Raw genomic sequence first — 19162 nt, 5'->3', positions numbered from 1 at the left:
CCAAGCGGTCGCCTTAAAAATGTGAAAAACAAAACCCCCCACAAGCCTCCAGACGTAACGCTGCAATAAACAAGAACTACTGGAGTCTCTCGTCAACTTCTGTCCAACACGGTCTAAGTTATATTGGTTTCTGGGCAAACCAGGTGACAACCACCACTATGGCTTCCAAGTCATACAAGAAGAACTACCCAGCTTTCCTAAACGCCTGAGAAGCAGATCTGCTTGTATGTAGAGAGAGGCCATGTGCTACTAGTAATATCTGCCATTCAGGAATCCAGGAAAGCTAGGTAACACTTGTGCGAGTTCCGAAGGTGGCCCTATTAATGGTCAGCTGATTCCCGGACCCACGGTCAATGCATAACAATTAAAAGCAGCTAGCGCTGTCTATATTGCAGTGGCCCAGTTTGGTACTACAGCCATAGCTACCATTGAATTAAATGGGAGCAGTGCATGCAGCACCAAACTGGGCCACTGCAATGTTGACAGCGCTGTCCGATTCCAGCGCTGTGCACACAGATAGCTTATTTCCAGCTTCGCTGTTCGAATCAACAGCACTTGAAGCCGATCACACTGTCTGTAATGCAGAAGGCTGGCTGCTATTGAATTCAAAACCAGAGCAAGCCGGGCCGCTGCAATGTTGACAGTGCTACGGTATCTGCTTCCAGAGCTGTGCATACTGACAATGAGCTGGGGGATCCTTAGTTACAGTACCCAATCGATTATCTATCCTGAGAATAGTTCATCACAGAGAACACCTTTAGCAGTATGCAGTAAGCTCCCCCTAGTGGTGGCTGTGCAAGGAGCAAAATTTCACCTCTTCTCTCCTGCTATTGCATACAGACCAACCCAATCATATACAAACAAGCAAATGGTAATGAGATAATGTCTCACTAGTGCCACCTACAGTATAAGTACTGCTCTGTATAGGTATTACTTCAAGCATGGTTTGCTGCCAGTCTTGCCCAAGTTCATTGTTCTTAGGAGATGCTAATCCTGGTGGTCTAGGGGGGAGAGGGTTTGCTTACCACCCTGCCAAACCTTCCGGGGTAGCAGTATACTGCCCAAGGCTTCTGGGGATGTTTGCTTGGCAGCCAGGCAACAGGAGGCAAGTACAGGTCCTTATCCGTAGCGCATCCTGCTGGCCTGGGAGTTAGTGAATACTGGAGGACAAATGAAAACACTACATCCCAGTGGATTTTTGGAGGCTGGTAGACGACTCCAGGAGCGGGAATATATGGACCAGAGTAACTCATCTGCAAGCTGCGAAGTGTAAGAGGGTCAGTTTTTATATGGAGCCCTTGATGTTCTACGCAGGACCCCACTTGAGGACGTCAGTAAGGGCGGAGCGCTCCCTTGTGGAGGTTTCCTTCTATTGAACCTCAGCCGCACAGAGCAGAGTTGTGTTGGGCGATACAAGATGCCTTTATGAACAGCATCACAGGTAGACGTCTTCTCTGGACCACGGTGAGCGCCCAGCGCTGCCGGACTGTCGGTGGAGAGCGCCGCCGGCACCGCTTTACTGCTCATGAGTAAAGAAGACCTTCAGCCACTTCTGGGTGATGGGGCCCCTGCCGAAACATACCTGCCATCCACTCCTGGGGGACGGGGCCCCTGCCGAAACATACCTGCCATCCACCTTCGGGTAATGCAGCACTTTTTGATTCTACATGGAGTGTTGATTAATTTCTTAATATGTCTTTATAGCGGGCAGAGCCATTTTTCTGATACAGAGCTCCAAATCTTCTACATAGACAAGCTATAAATAAAATCCTCACTGCCTACATTCAGCACTAGGGGGAGCTCAGGAGATAACTGTATACAGTTACAGATACACAGTATATATTCTATACACACACCCTGGGCAAGTAGCAGTTCCTGCAAATTGACGTACAGTTATGTCCTGTGGATGGCGTGGGCTCACCCATAGCGGGAGCCAACTGTGACCGACAGCCAGCCTCCTGCTGCAACATGAGGACACTGATCCCTGCTGTTAACCTCTAACATTCCAAAAACAATGTTAATCACAGCATGTAAAAGGTTCAGAGAGAGGGGGCGCTCCCCCTGTGATGTAATCAACCCTCCGACAAGTAATCGCAGAGGGACGATGGGACGCCACCATGGCAACCAGATGCCAGTCAACAGCGTATAAGTCTTCCATAGACTATGATCACTGTGATAAGCGATGCATTGATGATACTGCAGTGTATTATCAAAAGTGATGATAGGTGGGATTGTAGGTCCAAGTCCCCTACAAAAACACAAAAGAATATAGTTAACAACGACCCGCAGAGTAAATCAAACATCTTTTATTCTGTATAGTAAACATTACAAAAAAAAAAAAGAAACCCGCGCAATAAGGGCTTCAGCTCCCTCTAGTGGTGGCTGCAGGAAGCTATAAGAATTGTATCATTTAACTGTCTGTGCCCGGGATATGGAGCTCCATATCAGAAAAGCAAAACTCTAACCTTTATACAGATACATTAAAAAAATCCATCAGCACAGGATTTCACACTTCTATCTGGACACAAACATAAAGAAGAACCAGCAAAAGCTAAAGGGGTTGTTCAGTTGTAAACTATTGATGGCCTATCCTCAGAAAAGGTCATCGATAGTAGATCAGTGGCGTCTGTTGCCAGTGACCCTCACCAGTTCGCTGGGCCGGTGTACTTGTGTTCGGAGACGATTTCTGAGGTAAGCAGACAGCTCTGTTCTTACTGCAGTGGCCAGGCTTTGTACTGCAGGCACAGCTCACATTGAAGGGAATGAGAACGTGCCCTGCAATACCAAGCCTGGCCACTACAGTAAGAACAGAGCTGTCTGCTGGGTTCGTGTTCATACAATGAGCTGATTTCTGCAGGAAGTAAACAGGTGATCGGCAGGGGTCTCAGGTTGCAGAACCCAGACGATCTATCGATGTCCTGTCCTGCTGGTAGACCAGTGAAATTTTCCCTAGTCTCCTAAAAGGGGTTATCCAGTTGTAAACTACTAATGAACTTTCCATTCACTACACACTGAGGGAAACTTAGTGAGCACGGCATTTCCTGCACTGGGCTTCGTATAATTTCCCCAGGTGCATAGTGCGCTGAATACATAGTGGCGCAGGCTTCTATGTATTTGGCGCATCCCCATGCGCCTAGACAGAACGTACGGCAGGTCTGACAGATTGAGGCCTTACTCAGATGTGCGTATATCAGCCGAGTTTTCACGCCCGGCCGATATACACTGTCCCTCTCTGCAGGGGGGCATATATCTATATTACTCCCCACTTCTACACCATTCGCAACCTGATTGGTTGTTTGGATTTACTCATTCCTGGTGATTGGTTATTTGGGTTTGCTGATTCCTGGTGATTGGTTATTTGGTTTGCCTGGTTCACGGTGATTGGTTGTTTAGGTTGGCGGGGAGTAATAGGCTAATATGCTGCAGGGGGACGGTGTGGGAGCAGTGCACTGAGCTCCAGCCCCCTCTCCACAGCTGGCAAGGAGAGGGGCAGAATGGAGGCGGAGCCAAGTTCTGCCACACCCCCTCCTATAGCAAATAGTGGAGGGGGCGGGACCTCAGTGCACTGCTCACGGGCCGTCCCCCTGCAGAGAGGGACAGTGTATATCGACCGGGCGTGAAAACCTGACCGATATACACACATCTGAATAAGCCCTTACGCATATAAATTATTTAAAGATCTGTCAGTCCGAGCAGCCACGCCCCCTTACAAAGCCCCGCCCACTTTTTGAAAAATACCTACGGTAGTAGAAAGGAGAAAAGTTGCAAAATTTTGTGTAAATACATGTCTGTCCCAAAAAAACTTTAGAATTTTTACACTAGAAACATGTAAAATCTTTCATAGTCCGTGCCCCGGCGTACGGAGAAGTGATGAGCGCAGGAGGCGGGAACGGTTAATATGTACCATGTTTATTGACATCAGAAATAAAATCCTAAGCATGAGTTCTATGTTAAAACGACAAAGTTCTATCTAAAGTATAAATAAAATGGACACAGACTATTAAAAAAATATGAATAAATTAATAATTTAGGCGGTTACTTCACGACGACTCGTAAATTAGAAACACAGATCCGTTAATAGTACGAGATATACATTCCATGTGGTGACAAAGGGATTATTGGGAAAGTCCAATGTGAGCGCCCCCTGTGTGTTCAGGACATACTGAGCAGTGTCCACTCCGGCAGCCGAGTGGTTAACCATGAAAAGACATGAGGGGAATCTGGGGGCTATTCTACAGGACAGAAGTGGGGTATAAGGTCCGGGGGACCCCAAAACTTCAAGAGCCATAGGTTATATCATCACAGTTTATGTATTAAGAAGGTTGCGGGTTACTAAATCCCCTGGATTGTGTGTCATATAAAGCACTTGATATGTTACATGCGTGTGCGGCGGGGGCAGGGCAGCTGTACCTCCCGCTTGTCGCCACCCCCCACAACACAAGTGAACAGGTCACGGCTCCCCCATAAGTCAGCACACGACTACTGAAATACTCTACTGTAACCTCCCACTTGTCTCTAATATCCCTCGGCACTTACAAAGTTGTCCAGGATTAGAAAAACATGGCCGCCTTCTTCCAAATGCAGCGCCACCCTTCTCCGTGAGTCGTGTCCGGTATTGCAGCTCAGATCCTGTTCACTTCAGTGGAGCCGAGCTGCTATATCACACACAATCCTGTGGACAAGGGTGGCGCTGCGTTTGGTGGAAAGCAGCCATGTTTTTCTAACCCTGGATAACCCCTGCGGTCCTGGAGAAATGAAGATGGCTGCACGGCTCCTCTGACTACCAGATGCGCATTGTGCACTAGTCTACATCAGTGCTCTCGGGGTGGCTGCACATCTATGTCAGGACCTCCATTATAGTCAATCAGGTCCGTCCGACGCGGTTCGCTTCCGTGCGGAAATGGAACCATTCGGTCGCGGGGTTCCCCTTTTCTGCTCCCCAAACAGGGCAAGAAAGTAGAATCCCCAACGCCGGTGTGAAAGCACCCTTAGACTAAATGCGCATCAGGTAGTCAGAGAAACAGTGCAGCCATCTTTGTTTCTGGACCGGGTCGCCGTTATGTGCAGTGCTGCCCTCATCATATTTGCGGATCCAAGTTTAGTACATTGCGCCCCTGAAATACTCTGTGCTGCTGCGGGCACTACGCTTTTTACCAACGCCTCCTCCTATCATGCATGCAAAAGAAATCATATGCACAATCTCCTGAAATCCTCTGTGCTGCTGAGCTACTTGCCCCCATCTGCCACCCCCCACCATCCATCCGCTCCTCTCATCAGGACTCTCTATGCAGCTCTGTCATCACCGGCATCATAAGTGGAAGCTCTCCGTCTCTCCTGAAATCCTCTGTGCAGCTGTTACAATACTGATGGCTTTATAATATCCGGCACCCCATCACCTGGATCGTCAGGAAACGAGGAGCAGCGCAATATATCGTCCCGCCTCGTTACCAAAAACAAAGGCAAATGACACATTTTATAGGGAAATCAACGTCACAGAAACCGCTAAATACTGTCTGTGGTGTAAAGATATCGAAGCCGCTAATAAACCGCACTCGCTATAAAGGTTAAACTTGCTGCATTATAACGCACGGCACGGCAGAATCCCCCCCACCCCCCCTCCAGTAATATCCAGCTTTTGGGGGATCATTATTGTCCAATTTCAGCACCAAATAAAATGTCGCCATACCTTGCTTTGCCGTTGTTAGGCCGTTGAGAGCGGCGACTCGGCGTGGGACGCCAAAATTAAAATTTTGAAAAAATGTTCCCAATTTTTTTTTAAACCCAAATTAAATATTTTTCAACTTTTTTTGTTTTAAAATGGCACGCAGCACTTCATAAAGTAGAACACAGGCGGTAAACACAAAACAGGGCCAATGCGACTGATATTTCACAGACCGGTCTTACCGCCATCGCAGGGGAGTACAATGGCTTTAATACAATTTATTAAACAGGGCCGCGTCTACTAACAGATTCACTACTCAAATCTAAACAGAAATTTGTTTCTAAAATGACCAAATTCATCTAAATTGTATTATAAGCAGGCTCCGCCCCTGAGGAGCGACCACTTAAGAAAGAAGGATGTTTCTGCTCTATATATCATAATATGTCTGACAAGCTGGAGAACGTGGTATGGATAGGAAGCATCTTCAATATGGCGGCCTGCAGCGCCCTTTACAAGTCCCAGTGCCAGAAGCTAGGTAGATCTGCGCCAGCTTCTCGCACTAAATATAGTAAGGCCTCCTTCCCACGAGCGTGACGGGCTCCGCCGCGTAATATTACGCTGTGAAGCCCGTCACGGCGCCCCCCAGAGCCCCTATACTTACCTGCGGGAGATAGCGTGAAATCGCTTCCCCGCCCACCGTCGCCGCGTCACCGCCCGTCACCGCCCACCGCCGCCGCGTCACCGAGCGTGTCACGTGACGCGGCCGGCCGTGACACGTGACGCGGCCGGCCGCGTCATATGGCGTCATATGACGCGCGGCGGTGGGCGGGAAAGCGTTTTTTCACGCTATCTCCCGCTGGTTACAGCGGGAGATAGCGTGAACGGACGGCTTCCATTGACTGCAATGGAAGCCGTCAGTGCGTACAGCCCGTCCTCACCCGCAGCAAATAGAGCATGCTGCGGGTGAGGACGGGAGAAATCGCGGTGCGTAATTCCGCGGTGGAATTACGCATCGTGAGCATTGTGCTATTAGGTTCAATAGAACCTAATAGCTGCGGGCAACGCAGCGGATTTTCGTTCGTGGGAAGGAGGCCTAAGAGCTCATTTACACGTGACGACAGTTGGGCGCAGATGACCCGACAGCCGTCCCGGTGATGGTCACTCCTGCGTTTTTATAAAGTATCGCCCAGTGACTGGAGGCGGAGCAGCCGCAGATCATCCCACCCGTCTCCATTCTCAGTAAACGGGTCGTCGTTCATTGCCTGGCACGCCTGAAGCACGAGTATCGCAAGTTCACAAAAGTGATGCAAAGTGTTTTTTGAATGTAGCGAGTGCAATCTGAATTTTTAAAACAGTCGGATGGGCAAAAAAAAAAAAATCGTAAAAAAAATAAAGCATGCGGCGATTTTTTTTTTCCTTGAAACGTTCGTGAAATTTTAAAAAAATTGCAAGTGTGACCTTAAAATAATGCGCTTTATTTCCATCCGATTCCAGACCGTTTTTTCAGGTCCATTAAGCGGATGGCAAAATGGTTTCTGTAAATAAAGCCTTATATAGTTGGCGGGGCCCGGATTGGCCCTGGAGCCCAGGAGCGCACAGTTTATAAGGAAAGGATCAGATTTTAATCACAACCTTAAACTTTTAGTCTTTTAACATTTATTTCAAATTTTCAAAAATTGCTCCTTGGGAATTTTGGCCCCGTGTTCTCAATTCACCGCAAGACTATAGTCAACTCCACATATAGGGTTCCTGTATACCTGTAGTGAGACACTGCTGCTAGGGGAGAGTCTCTGAAACACGGGGTTGCTCAGATGCACCTTGTGGCGTCGCACGCTCCGTGCATGTGGCCTGGCTGTGTGAAGAAGCTCCCAGAACCCTCTTCAGAAGCAAACAAAAACATTCTGTAACATAATACTGATTACTGGAGTCCTGCTCTTGGTCTAGCAGACACAGACGTGCGTGAAATGGAAAACTAGCGCCTCCCAACAAAAAAAAATTAAAAAAAAGAAAAACCAGATGAGACATTCAGTGAAGTAGTGGCTTTTCTTAATTAGTATAAGCCTACACAGACCTACGACTCACTAATCAACGCTAGGCAATTTTGAAAAAAAAAAGTGCTAAAAATATGATGTATCCATCAATTCCACAGTGATCACGTAAAAAAAAACCTGAACAAAATAAAATAAAATGTGAAAAATGGTGTAAATAAATGTGAAAAATTTGAATATATGAAAAAAAATAAAAAACAGATAAAAAAAAATTTTTTTTAACCAGAAGTACAAACAAAAATGAAGTTAAATTTGTGGTATCAAAGTGTTCTCCATATTTGCAATCAGTGTTTCACGACGTGAAGTTGACCAAGAGGACATTTCTATTTTCAAGATAATTTCCAACCTACAGTGAATTTTTAAAAAAGTGATAAAAATGAACAAAAATACCCACCCCAGAAAGAACCAAAAACATTCTAGACTACGGTATGGGGACATTTATAGAAACCTGTTGCACAGACACCATAATAGACTTTAGGAAGAATGCATTACAGAGGAGGGGGGGGGGGATAACTATTGGGGCTGCAGAAGTAGCAGTTGCATCCGGGCTCTGGTGTCGAAGGGGGAAGAGAGGCCTTTTGGCCAAGTAAGTTACCAGTATTATAAACAGCACAAGGGTCACAGGAACTACAAACTATGCCTTTTCTATAGAGGTAGGTTCCATGGAGGCAGGTTGTGCTCATCCTTTTTCCTCAGGGGCGGAGTTACATCTTCATTAACATCCATTAAATGCAAACAGGAGAAGGGAGGAGCCAGTCTGAGGACAAGGTTGTAGCTAAGCTTCCCACTAAGGTTCAGTTTGTTACTCTACCCCTGTATTGGCGTGTTAGGCCCCTCCCCAACACCCGGAGCCCATGCTATCATTCGTGCCAATATTCCCTCTTGTCAATGGTGGCATAAACCCAAGTGGCCCCCATTTTTTCAACCAGTTGTATTCCGGTGATGAGTGGCTATGAGATACATGGACCTTTTTTCCCTCCAAACACAAATGCAACAGTTTTGAAGAAAGGTCTGTCCAAGTGGTGATCATGCCAAGGTGGTCCCTAACCGCACAGCATGGAATGATGTGCAGATGCATGTTAATAGTGGCATGGGTAGAGTCTCTTACATCAGTGAGGACCCAGAAAATTTTGGTTAACAGTCTGAAGAATATTTTTTTTTGCCATCAGCCACGTTACAATATTGCTATGCAAAAAGTGACATCACCGGTCACGTGACAGCAGCCAGGCGCTCATCAAGACTTTTTGTAACCAATCCCCCCATTATGAAAAACCAAAAATTTGTTTCCATACACCATACATGCATGACCTACTTTCTACGACAGGAAATTTTTGGGGAGGACTCCAAACGTAGGCAACATTCATAAAAAAAACAGTGTTGGTTCATTGCTTTCACATTTCTCGAGTCACATCTAAAGCTAGATTTCTGCTAGGTCCTTAGTAGCGGCAGGAACTCACATTTTCCCCTGCTGGTTCAGTGTCTGTACAAAGCATGCTCTGCTGCATGGCTTTGTGGGAGATGTAGTGTTTAAAAATTATTAAAAAGGGATGGGGGGGGAGAGCATGTAATACCACCGAGTACAAATAGCAAGCAGGAAAATTCCAAATACTGCTTTGGAAGTCACTATAGAATAATACATCATGTGACTTGCTAGGACTCTGGGCACCAGATTTCCTAAATGTCCACCGTCGTTGCATTTGGTAAGAATTTACTATGTGGCGATTAAAGGCACGGCTAAAAAAATAAATAAAAACCTTAAAAGAAATGTGTTCCTAAAATGACCAAATGCATTTAAATTGTATCTACTAGTGTGTATTATAAACAGACTCCGCCCCCGAGGAGCGACCCCCTTATGAAAGAGGCCCGTTTCTGCTCTATAGATCATAATAAGCCTGACTAGCTCGAAAACGTTGTACGGATAGGAAGGGTTTTCAATATGGCGGCCTGCAGTGCACTTTAAAGTCAGTATAATACTCAGTGTTATGTGAATTGAGGACTAGACCAAAGCATCAATTAAAGTAACCGAGGAAGTATCTGAGCCCCGTAAGGATGCCAGCGTGAATTGGTGCGTTGGAGAGCCGCTCCCACAACGACGGTTCTCTGTAATACATGGTCAGGACCTGGGTAATTGATAAAGGCAGAACAAGCAGCATGGCGGTTTGTCCAGTGCAGTAGTCTTCACCGAGGAGGCTCCAGCTTGTCAGCATGCCAATGTTCACAGGGCGGAGCTTTCACTGTTTGGTGCTCTTGGCGGGCTCCGAAGACTGGCGCACGTCCGTCCACTCCTGCATAGTGTTTTGCAGAGCCTGGGTCTTCTCTTTGTCCACTTGTACATAGTCCACCTTTTCATCAGACGCTACAGAAGACGTGGAGGGCTGCGGGGAGGAGGACAAAAAAAATACTTATTTTCATCACTTAACTTAAAGAGGTTCGGTCATTAGAAAACAAAAATTAAATACTTACCTATTCCTCTTATCGCATCTTCTCCTGTCTCTTGCAGTCCCTGGGATCACCTCACCTCTAGCCGGCCGATTCTTCTTCCTGTTACGAAGCATTCATTGCCGGCATTCTCCTTCCTGCAGGGCAATGTACGCTACGTCACTAGTGACATAGCGTTCACAGCCTGGCAGGGAGTGCCGAGCTATTGCTGAGACTGCGCACGTGCACTGTCTCTCTGCAGTAGTATATGAACTCTCTCGGTGAGACAGCACACATGCGCAGTCTTGGCAATAGATCGGCATTCCTTCCTAGGCAGTGAAGATTACGTCACTAGTGACGTAATCTACACTGACCTGTCGGGAGAAGAATGCAGAGAATGGAGGCTCCATAACAAGATGAAGAGGATCCGATCGGCATGCGGTGAGGTGACCCGGGGGACTGGAGAAGATCAGCGAGGAGAAGATGAGGTAAGAAGACTGCCTGGGGAGGAATAGGAAAGTATTGATTTTTTTGTGACAAAACCCCTTTAAGCAAAGCTCCTGAATGGTAAATCTGACCCTTGGACCTCCCATAAGTGTAACTGGTGACAAAATATAGAGGTCAGTGGCCATGTATGATGTATTGGAGGCTCCAATGATCAATGGAGTAAGGAAGAAGGTCTGGCGTTACCTTCCGGTGAGGACTTGGTGACACTGGCTGGAAATCCAGCGCCAGGTAATCCACACTCCCGGTGCTCTTCTTCTGGGCTGGACTGTTGGTATCGCTGGTTCCCGGAGAAGCAGACACTGGATTTTGCTTGAAGAAGAAAAAAATATGTATAAAATGCATCAAGATTAAAGAGGAGAAGCAGATTTAGAACCTACACGTTAAAGTTACACCTCTTTTCAGGAGAGAGGGTGGACAAGAAGAGGTCAACAAAAAAGGAAGTGAAACTTGAAGCTCTTGGGCTCCCATGCAAAACCTGTAAATCGGGCTTCCCCGACAGACCATGTACCATCTTAGGTGGCAGAGAGGACCTGGGTTTGACTATAGTGACATTTTAATCAGGTGGTTTGGAGGGCTGGGGGGGGGGGGGGGTAGGGTGACAACACCATGGCTGTTACTCATTATTTCAGGGGTAGGGACCTGTGGCAGTCCCAGTTATTGAGGGTTGGAGGTAGGGGGGGTATAGCCATTCCCATTAGTGGGTGGCTGTGGTATCTCTGTTATTGAGAGAGGGGTAAAAGTCTTGGCCATCCCTGTTATTTGGGTGAGGTGAAGGGACCATGACCATCCCCATTACTGGTGATCTGCTGCCAACACTGTTTCAGAGAGGAATTGTGGCCCTTCCCATTACTGGGGTGAAAGGGAAGGGGAACCTAGAGGTCCCTGTTATTGGAGGGAGTGGAAAGATAAAGGCTCTCCCCACTATATACAGAGAAATGGACAGGATTCGTAAGCAACCTCGTTATGGTGGGTGCCATGGCTGTTCCCGTTAAATCGGGGAATGGGAACCATGGCTGTCCTAATTATTTGAAGGGAAGGGGAGAGGACAGGACAGTGGCCATCCCCATTTTTGGAGGGGAAGTGGAAATATATGTAGCCAGCGCAATGTTAGAAAGGGAACTGGGGCCATCCACGATATTCAGGGAAGGGGAACTATGGCTGTTCCCATCATTTGGAAGGAAGGAGAGGGAACCACGACCATCCCGTTTTTTGGGGGGAAAGGGGAAGGACTTGTAGCCAGCATTGTTATAGGGAGAACTGTGGCCTTCCACACTATTTTGGCAGAAGGGGACCGTGGCCGTCCCTGTTAATGGGGGGAGAGGAAGGTTCTGTAGCCATGCCCATTTCGGGGGAGACTCTGGCTGTCCCCGTCATTTGGAGGAAAGAGAAGAGAACCCTGGCCATCCCAGTTTTTGAGGGGAAAGCATCTGTAGCCAGCACATTAAAAGGGAGAACTGTGGACATCCATGTTATTTGGGCAGAAGGGGGCGGGACATGGTTGTCCCCATTATTGCGAGGAAGGGAAGTATCCGTAACTGTCCCCATTATGGGGGTGGTGGATGAGGGGGGGGGGGGGGGGATAAGAATGTCCATCCCTGTTATGAATGGCAAGGGAAGGGACCGTGGTCATCCCCGTTAATGTGGAGGCGGCATTTACAGCGCCACCAAATTTCAACACGGGTTAAAGACAAATACAGTTCGATGCAACAGATATTCTCTCCGATTAAAATTGTTTGTCAAACTAGAAACCGAAATTCTTCCGTTCACCTCAACTCCCCACCCAAAAATACCAACCAAACTGTACGGCTGCGCTATCCAAGCTGGGGTTGTCAATTTACTGAAAATAAAATTACCCAGAATGCCCCAGTGTCATCCGAATGCAATTCAGTGAAAATTCATCAGCTGCCGATACACGATAAGGCCCAAGACTCTGTAGAGACTCACACCTACCATGGCGACGTAGTTTTCTTCACTGTCTCCGGAGCTGGTGCTGGTAATACTCTGGGTGGACACCGGGCGGCAGTACTGAGACGAGCTGGATTTTAGAGAATGCCTGAAAATGTATAATAGATTATTTTTCCGCTGTCGGACTGATGGAATTTTCCTGTATTGCACAGAATTCTATTAACCCTAGATCTGCAGTTTCAGTATTACACATTATAGAGGCTCTACTCACGTCTGTCTGCACCAAGACTTAGTGACTGGAGACTTGAAGGGAAGCTCATCAATGATGGTGGTCGCTCGCAGGTCCAGCGGGGTCGGCTTAGCTGTGGATTAGGAGATTGTTGTTACTACTGCCATCAAATAAAAGGTTTGAAGCAGCAAACTGATGACTGATGGTTAAAGTATCTCTAATGATTATGTAGTGTAATGGTCTCTGTTGTGGCCAGCGCGGATATTGGGAGATTGGTCCTAATCCCAGTCGCGGTAACTATATATTTTTTTAGAGTTCTTCACTGGGTATATTTTGGGCAGGGGTGTCTGATGAATGAATAGGAGGACACGTTTTGCCCCTTTTTTAAGAGGTGGGGTGCGGCACACAAGTAGTTGTGTTTCTGAAGCTTGCACCGCTTCTAAGTGGTAAGTTCAGTCCGGCCTGCAGTCGTATGTTGCGAGTGAAGCCATAGAGTCTCCTCTGTGGTCATGTGCAGTTTGGAAGTGTGAGCCATAAGAGGAACCCTAGAAGATACTATCCAGAAGAAGTGTGCCCGGACAGTTGGAGGGTTGTAGCGGCGGTGGCTCTAGCATGGTTTAGGTATGGGTACGGGTACAGATACAGATAGAGGAGGGGCCCCAGCTCACCTTTTGCATCAGGGCCCCTTAGCTTTTAGTTACGCCCCTGGCTCTAGTCATGACCTGCTGAAGCGCCGAGTCAGAAAGAGGGACGATCACTGTAAGGACTGAAAGTGAACCAGTCAGGGATGAGTGTCCACAGAGTTGTGCAAGACTGGGTAAGTAACTTGTAGATGAAGAAGCTACACTGAGCTGGACCCCCACTTCACATGGTCCCTAAAAAGCTGCTCGTATACCCCTGGTGGCCAGGTAGAGCTAGTTGGTTGACTTGTAAGGCTTATTCAGTAATGCGGTCCCTCTTTCCTGTTAGCCGGACCCCTATAACACTTCTGTCCTAATTACATACAAGCAGGAGACCCCAAAGCGACTGCTGCTCTATATAAAGCCAACCTACCTTTCCTGTCTGGCTTCAGATTGCGGTTTACTGGTGGAGGCTGGATCTCACTGACTCTGGTCGGCCGCTGGCACAGGGAGGCGGAACTTCCTTTGCGGGCAGGGAGTGTGGCGGAAGAAAACCCCAGAAAATCGAAGTGATGAGGACCGGGACTCATGGGAATATAGACGCTCTGGGCGTTGTCGTTCAGCTTCTCTGAATTGAACTGAGAGGATGACCCGGGGTTCATGGGCACGTAGTTGTCTTCAGAGTCCGCACTTTCGGAGCGAGTCATCGTGCCTTTCGTTTGCTAAGAAAAGATTTCTAATGATTTGCATGTTCAAGAAAAAAGTCATTTTATAACGGATTTTCTAAAACAAAGCCCCAAATACCCCCATGGACAGAAAGATACATTACACAATACAGGCTGGCTGCAGCCACCACTAGGAGGAGCTCTGTATACTGTATTCTTGAGTTCAGTGTATGCACCGTATTCAGTACGTTCAGGAGCTCCCTCCAGTGGTGGCATAAATATATTATTTACCTCTACAGAACTTGGTAATATTAAGTGGGAGCGCAGACATGAAGGTCCTGGACAAGGCATGAGATTGAATGGATATTAAAGCAATATTCAGTGCAGCAAGCAAAACACTGTTATTTACTCACAAGATATGAGTTGAACCCATCATTGATTGACTCCACAGACTGCTCCGTGCTGAAGTCTGCAAGGTGAGGATAGTCATAACCTTCACAGGACGACGCTGCTCATATACAAGGAAAGATAACCGTGTATGACATACAGGTGCGGTACCACACAAATAATGTAGTTATATTCTTGTACATAGGAGGCAGTATTATAGTAGTTATATTCCTGTACATAGGGGGCAGTATTATAGTAGTTATATTCCTGTACATAGGGGGCAGTATTATAGTAGTTATATTCCTGTACATAGGAGGCAGTATTATAGTAGTTATATTCCTGTACAAAGGGGGCAGTATTATAGTAGTTATATTCTTATACATAGGAGCAGTATTATAGTAGTTATATTCTTGTACATAGGAGGCAGTATTATAGTAGTTATATTCCTGTACATAGGGGGCAGTATTATAGTAGTTATATTCTTGTACATAGGAGGCAGTATTATAGTAGTTATATTCTTATACATAGTAGACAGTATTATAGTAGTTATATTCTTGTACATTGGAGGCAGTATTATAGTAGTTATATTCTTGTACATAGTAGACAGTATTATAGTAGTTATATTCTTGTACATTGGAGGCAGTATTATAGTAGTTATATTCTTGTACATAGGGAGCAGTATTATAGTAGTTATATTCTTGTATATAGGAGGCAGTATTATAGTAGTTATATTCTTGTACATAGGGGGCAGTATTATAGTAGTTATATTCTTGTACATAGGAGGCAGTATTATAGTAGTTATATTCTTGTACATAGGGGGCAGTATTATAGTAGTTATATTCTTGTACATAGGGGGCAGTATTATAGTAGTTATATTCTTGTACATAGGGGGCAGTATTATAGTAGTTATATTCTTGTACATATGAGCAGTATTATAGTAGTTATATTCCTGTACATAGGGGACCGTATTATAGTAGTTATATTCTTGTACATAGGGGGCAGTATTATAGTAGTTATATTCTTGTACATAGGGGACAGTATTATAGTAGTTATATTCTTGTACATAGGGGGCAGTATTATAGTAGTTATATTCTTGTACATAGGGGGCAGTATTATAGTAGTTATATTCTTGTACATAGGGGGCAGTATTATAGTAGTTATATTCCTGTACATAGGGGACAGTATTATAGTAGTTATATTCCTGTACATAGGGGGCAGTATTATAGTAGTTATATTCTTGTACATAGGGGGCAGTATTATAGTAGTTATATTCTTGTACATAGGGGGCAGTATTATAGTAGTTATATTCTTGTACATAGGGGGCAGTATTATAGTAGTTATATTCTTGTACATAGGGGGCAGTATTATAGTAGTTATATTCTTGTACATAGGGGGCAGTATTATAGTAGTTATATTCTTGTAGATAGGCACAGTATTATAGTAGTTATATTCTTGTACATAGGAGGCAGTATGATAGTAGTTATATTCTTGTAGATAGGCACAGTATTATAGTAGTTATATTCTTGTACATAGGAGCAGTATTATAGTAGTTATATTCTTGTTCATAGGGGGCAGTATTATAGTAGCTATATTCTTGTACATAGAGGACAGTATTATAGTAGTTATATTCTTGTACATAGGGGGCAGTATTATAGTAGTTATATTCTTGTACATAGGAGGCAGTATTATAGTAGTTATATTCTTGTACATAGGGGGCAGTATTATAGTAGTTATATTCTTGTACATAGGGGGCAGTATTATAGTAGTTATATTCTTGTACATAGGGGGCAGTATTATAGTAGTTATATTCTTGTACATAGGAGGCAGTATTATAGTAGTTATATTCCTGTACATAGGGAGCAGTATTATAGTAGTTATATTATTGTACATAGGGGGCAGTATTATAGTAGTTATATTCTTGTACATAGGAGCAGTATTATAGTAGTTATATTCTTGTACATAGGGGACAGTATTATAGTAGTTATATTCTTGTACATAGGAGGCAGTATTATAGTAGTTATATCCTTGTACATAGGGAGCAGTATTATAGTAGTTATATTCTTGTACATAGGGGGCAGTATTATAGTAGTTATATTCTTGTACATAGGGGGCAGTATTATAGTAGTTATATTCTTGTACATAGGGGGCAGTATTATAGTAGTTATATTCTTGTAGATAGGCACAGTATTATAGTAGTTATATTCTTGTACATAGGAGGCAGTATGATAGTAGTTATATTCTTGTAGATAGGCACAGTATTATAGTAGTTATATTCTTGTACATAGGAGCAGTATTATAGTAGTTATATTCTTGTTCATAGGGGGCAGTATTATAGTAGCTATATTCTTGTACATAGAGGACAGTATTATAGTAGTTATATTCTTGTACATAGGGGCAGTATTATAGTAGTTATATTCTTGTACATAGGAGGCAGTATTATAGTAGTTATATTCTTGTACATATGAGCAGTATTATAGTAGCTATATTCTTGTACATAGGGGGGCAGTATTATAGTAGTTATATTCTTGTACATAGGAAGCAGTATTAGTAAGTCCTCACCTCGATGACGTCGGTTTTCCATGGCCGGTAACGTGTTCCTCCTTGGAATGTTAACAGAAATATTGTCTCCATTGGTGTGCTGAGGACTTCCCCAGCGAGTCTCTGTTTGACCTGGTTTAGGAGGCCTTGGAGGAGGAGCGTTGTTAAAGTCATTGGAAGCCAAACCCAATGCATTATGGTTCTTGTCCAATGTAAAGGTCCTTGGGATTTGATAAATGGAAAGAGGAGTCCCAGGAAGGTCATAAGCGTCCATCGAGAGGTCACTAAACTCCTTACATAGAGCGTTACTAGGAGTCTTGTAGGTGTAAACGTCCTCATTTTCAGATTCTAGTCCAGTAAGGCTTGACTTGGTAGGAGTATCTGAGCCGAAACTCCTGGGTAGATCATAGGCGCTATCCCTTAGCTCGGAGCTGAGCCGCCTTGGCTTTGGTAAACTGTAGAAGCCATGCACCTGACCACTCACTCCATTCAAACAGTGGCCATAACCCTGAGCCAGCTTCTGAACAGCTGTATCACTACGCATGAAAAAGGAGGACCGCGTGGCTTGAGAAAAACTGGCACTTCTGAAAGAGATCGAAAACGTTCGTCAAAATTCTACAAAATTCAAATCAAGAAGAACAACTGCAGTATAAATCAAGGTGGAGGAAAACAGCAGCATGCTCAGCCACTGATAAGACAGGAGGTGGATATCAGACTAATTCAGACACCAAGAGACAAAGCTAATAAACCACAGGTTAGCAGAGGTAGCAGCTCAAACAGAAACACAATCACAATTGCAGACTGGCCCTAATTGATCGATAAACAGATGCCGGACTTACCTCATATTCTCTGTTTTCCGGCTCATACATTGGTGAAGGAATAAGTAGTCCTGGGGGGCACTAGCTGAGAGCGTTGTCTGATGCATGTGGTTAGATGGAGGTTCAAATGTGAATAGGGTGGGCTGGCTGGAATGGGAGGGAGCAGACGACTTTCGTTCCCTGAGCAAGTGATGAGCGGAGCTGAATTCTGCAGGAGACGATCTGGGACCATGATTTGCAGATTGCACATTTCTTAACGAGTCTGCATGGGAGAATGAAAAAGGGGTTAAGAACTGAGTAAAGTTGTTTGTATAAGATGGCTGTTGAACAAGGCCAAGGATATGAAACAGCTTTAACACTGCATCGTCTACCTACAAGAATATAGCTACTATACTACTGCCCCCTACGTACAAGAATATAGCTACTATACTACTGCCCCCTACGTACAAGAATATAGCTACTATACTACTGCCCCCTACGTACAAGAATATAGCTACTATACTACTGCCCCCTACGTACAAGAATATAGCTACTATACTACTGCCCCCTACGTACAAGAATATAGCTACTATACTACTGCCCCCTACGTACAAGAATATAGTTACTATACTACTGCCCCCTACGTACAAGAATATAGCTACTATACTACTGCCCCCTACGTACAAGAATATAGTTACTATACTACTGCCCCCTACGTACAAGAATATAGCTACTATACTACTGCCCCCTACGTACAAGAATATAGCTACTATACTACTGCCCCCTACGTACAAGAATATAGCTACTATACTACTGCCCCCTACGTACAAGAATATAGCTACTATACTACTGCCCCCTACGTACAAGAATATAGCTACTATACTACTGCCCCCTACGTACAAGAATATAGCTACTATACTACTGCCCCCTACGTACAAGAATATAACTACTATACTACTGCCCCCTACGTACAAGAATATAACTACTATACTACTGCCCCCTACGGACAAGAATATAACTACTATACTACTGCCCCCTACGTACAAGAATATATCTACTATACTACTGCCCCCTACGTACAAGAATATAACTACTATACTACTGCCCCCTACGTACAAGAATATAACTACTATACTACTGCCCCCTACGTACAAGAGTATAACTACTATACTACTGCCCCCTACGTACAAGAGTATAACTACTATACTACTGCCCCCTACGTACAAGAGTATAACTACTATACTACTGCCCCCTACGTACAAGAATATAACTACTATAATACTGCCCCCTACGTACAAGAATATAACTACTATAATACTACCTCCTATGTACAAGAATATAACTACTATAATACTACCTCCTATGTACAAGAATATAACTATTATA

The 19162-nt window shown here is 44.9% G+C and overlaps 1 protein-coding gene across 1 annotated transcript in view; it reads right to left on the bottom strand.

Annotated features, from left to right (window-relative positions):
• Window positions 1-7937: 7937 nt before the first annotated feature.
• Window positions 7938-19162, bottom strand: part of GAB2 (GRB2 associated binding protein 2) — a 116161-nt gene continuing 104936 nt past the window's right edge. Inside the window, exons 3-10 of the mRNA XM_066588253.1 lie at window positions 17819-18059; window positions 17001-17563; window positions 14468-14562; window positions 13823-14111; window positions 12812-12902; window positions 12586-12688; window positions 10819-10944; window positions 7938-10085 (exon numbers count right to left, since the gene is read on the bottom strand). Of these exons, the coding sequence (XP_066444350.1) occupies window positions 9942-10085; window positions 10819-10944; window positions 12586-12688; window positions 12812-12902; window positions 13823-14111; window positions 14468-14562; window positions 17001-17563; window positions 17819-18059 (1652 nt within the window). The 3' untranslated portion in view covers window positions 7938-9941. The remainder of the gene's footprint in view (window positions 10086-10818; window positions 10945-12585; window positions 12689-12811; window positions 12903-13822; window positions 14112-14467; window positions 14563-17000; window positions 17564-17818; window positions 18060-19162) is intronic.

The sequence above is a fragment of the Eleutherodactylus coqui genome, chromosome 1, assembly GCF_035609145.1.
Source record: "Eleutherodactylus coqui strain aEleCoq1 chromosome 1, aEleCoq1.hap1, whole genome shotgun sequence".
In the NCBI taxonomy this organism is placed as follows: Eukaryota; Metazoa; Chordata; class Amphibia; order Anura; family Eleutherodactylidae; genus Eleutherodactylus; species Eleutherodactylus coqui.
Note: the sequence above shows the minus strand (reverse complement) of the source record. Positions and strands in the feature narration are given on the sequence as shown.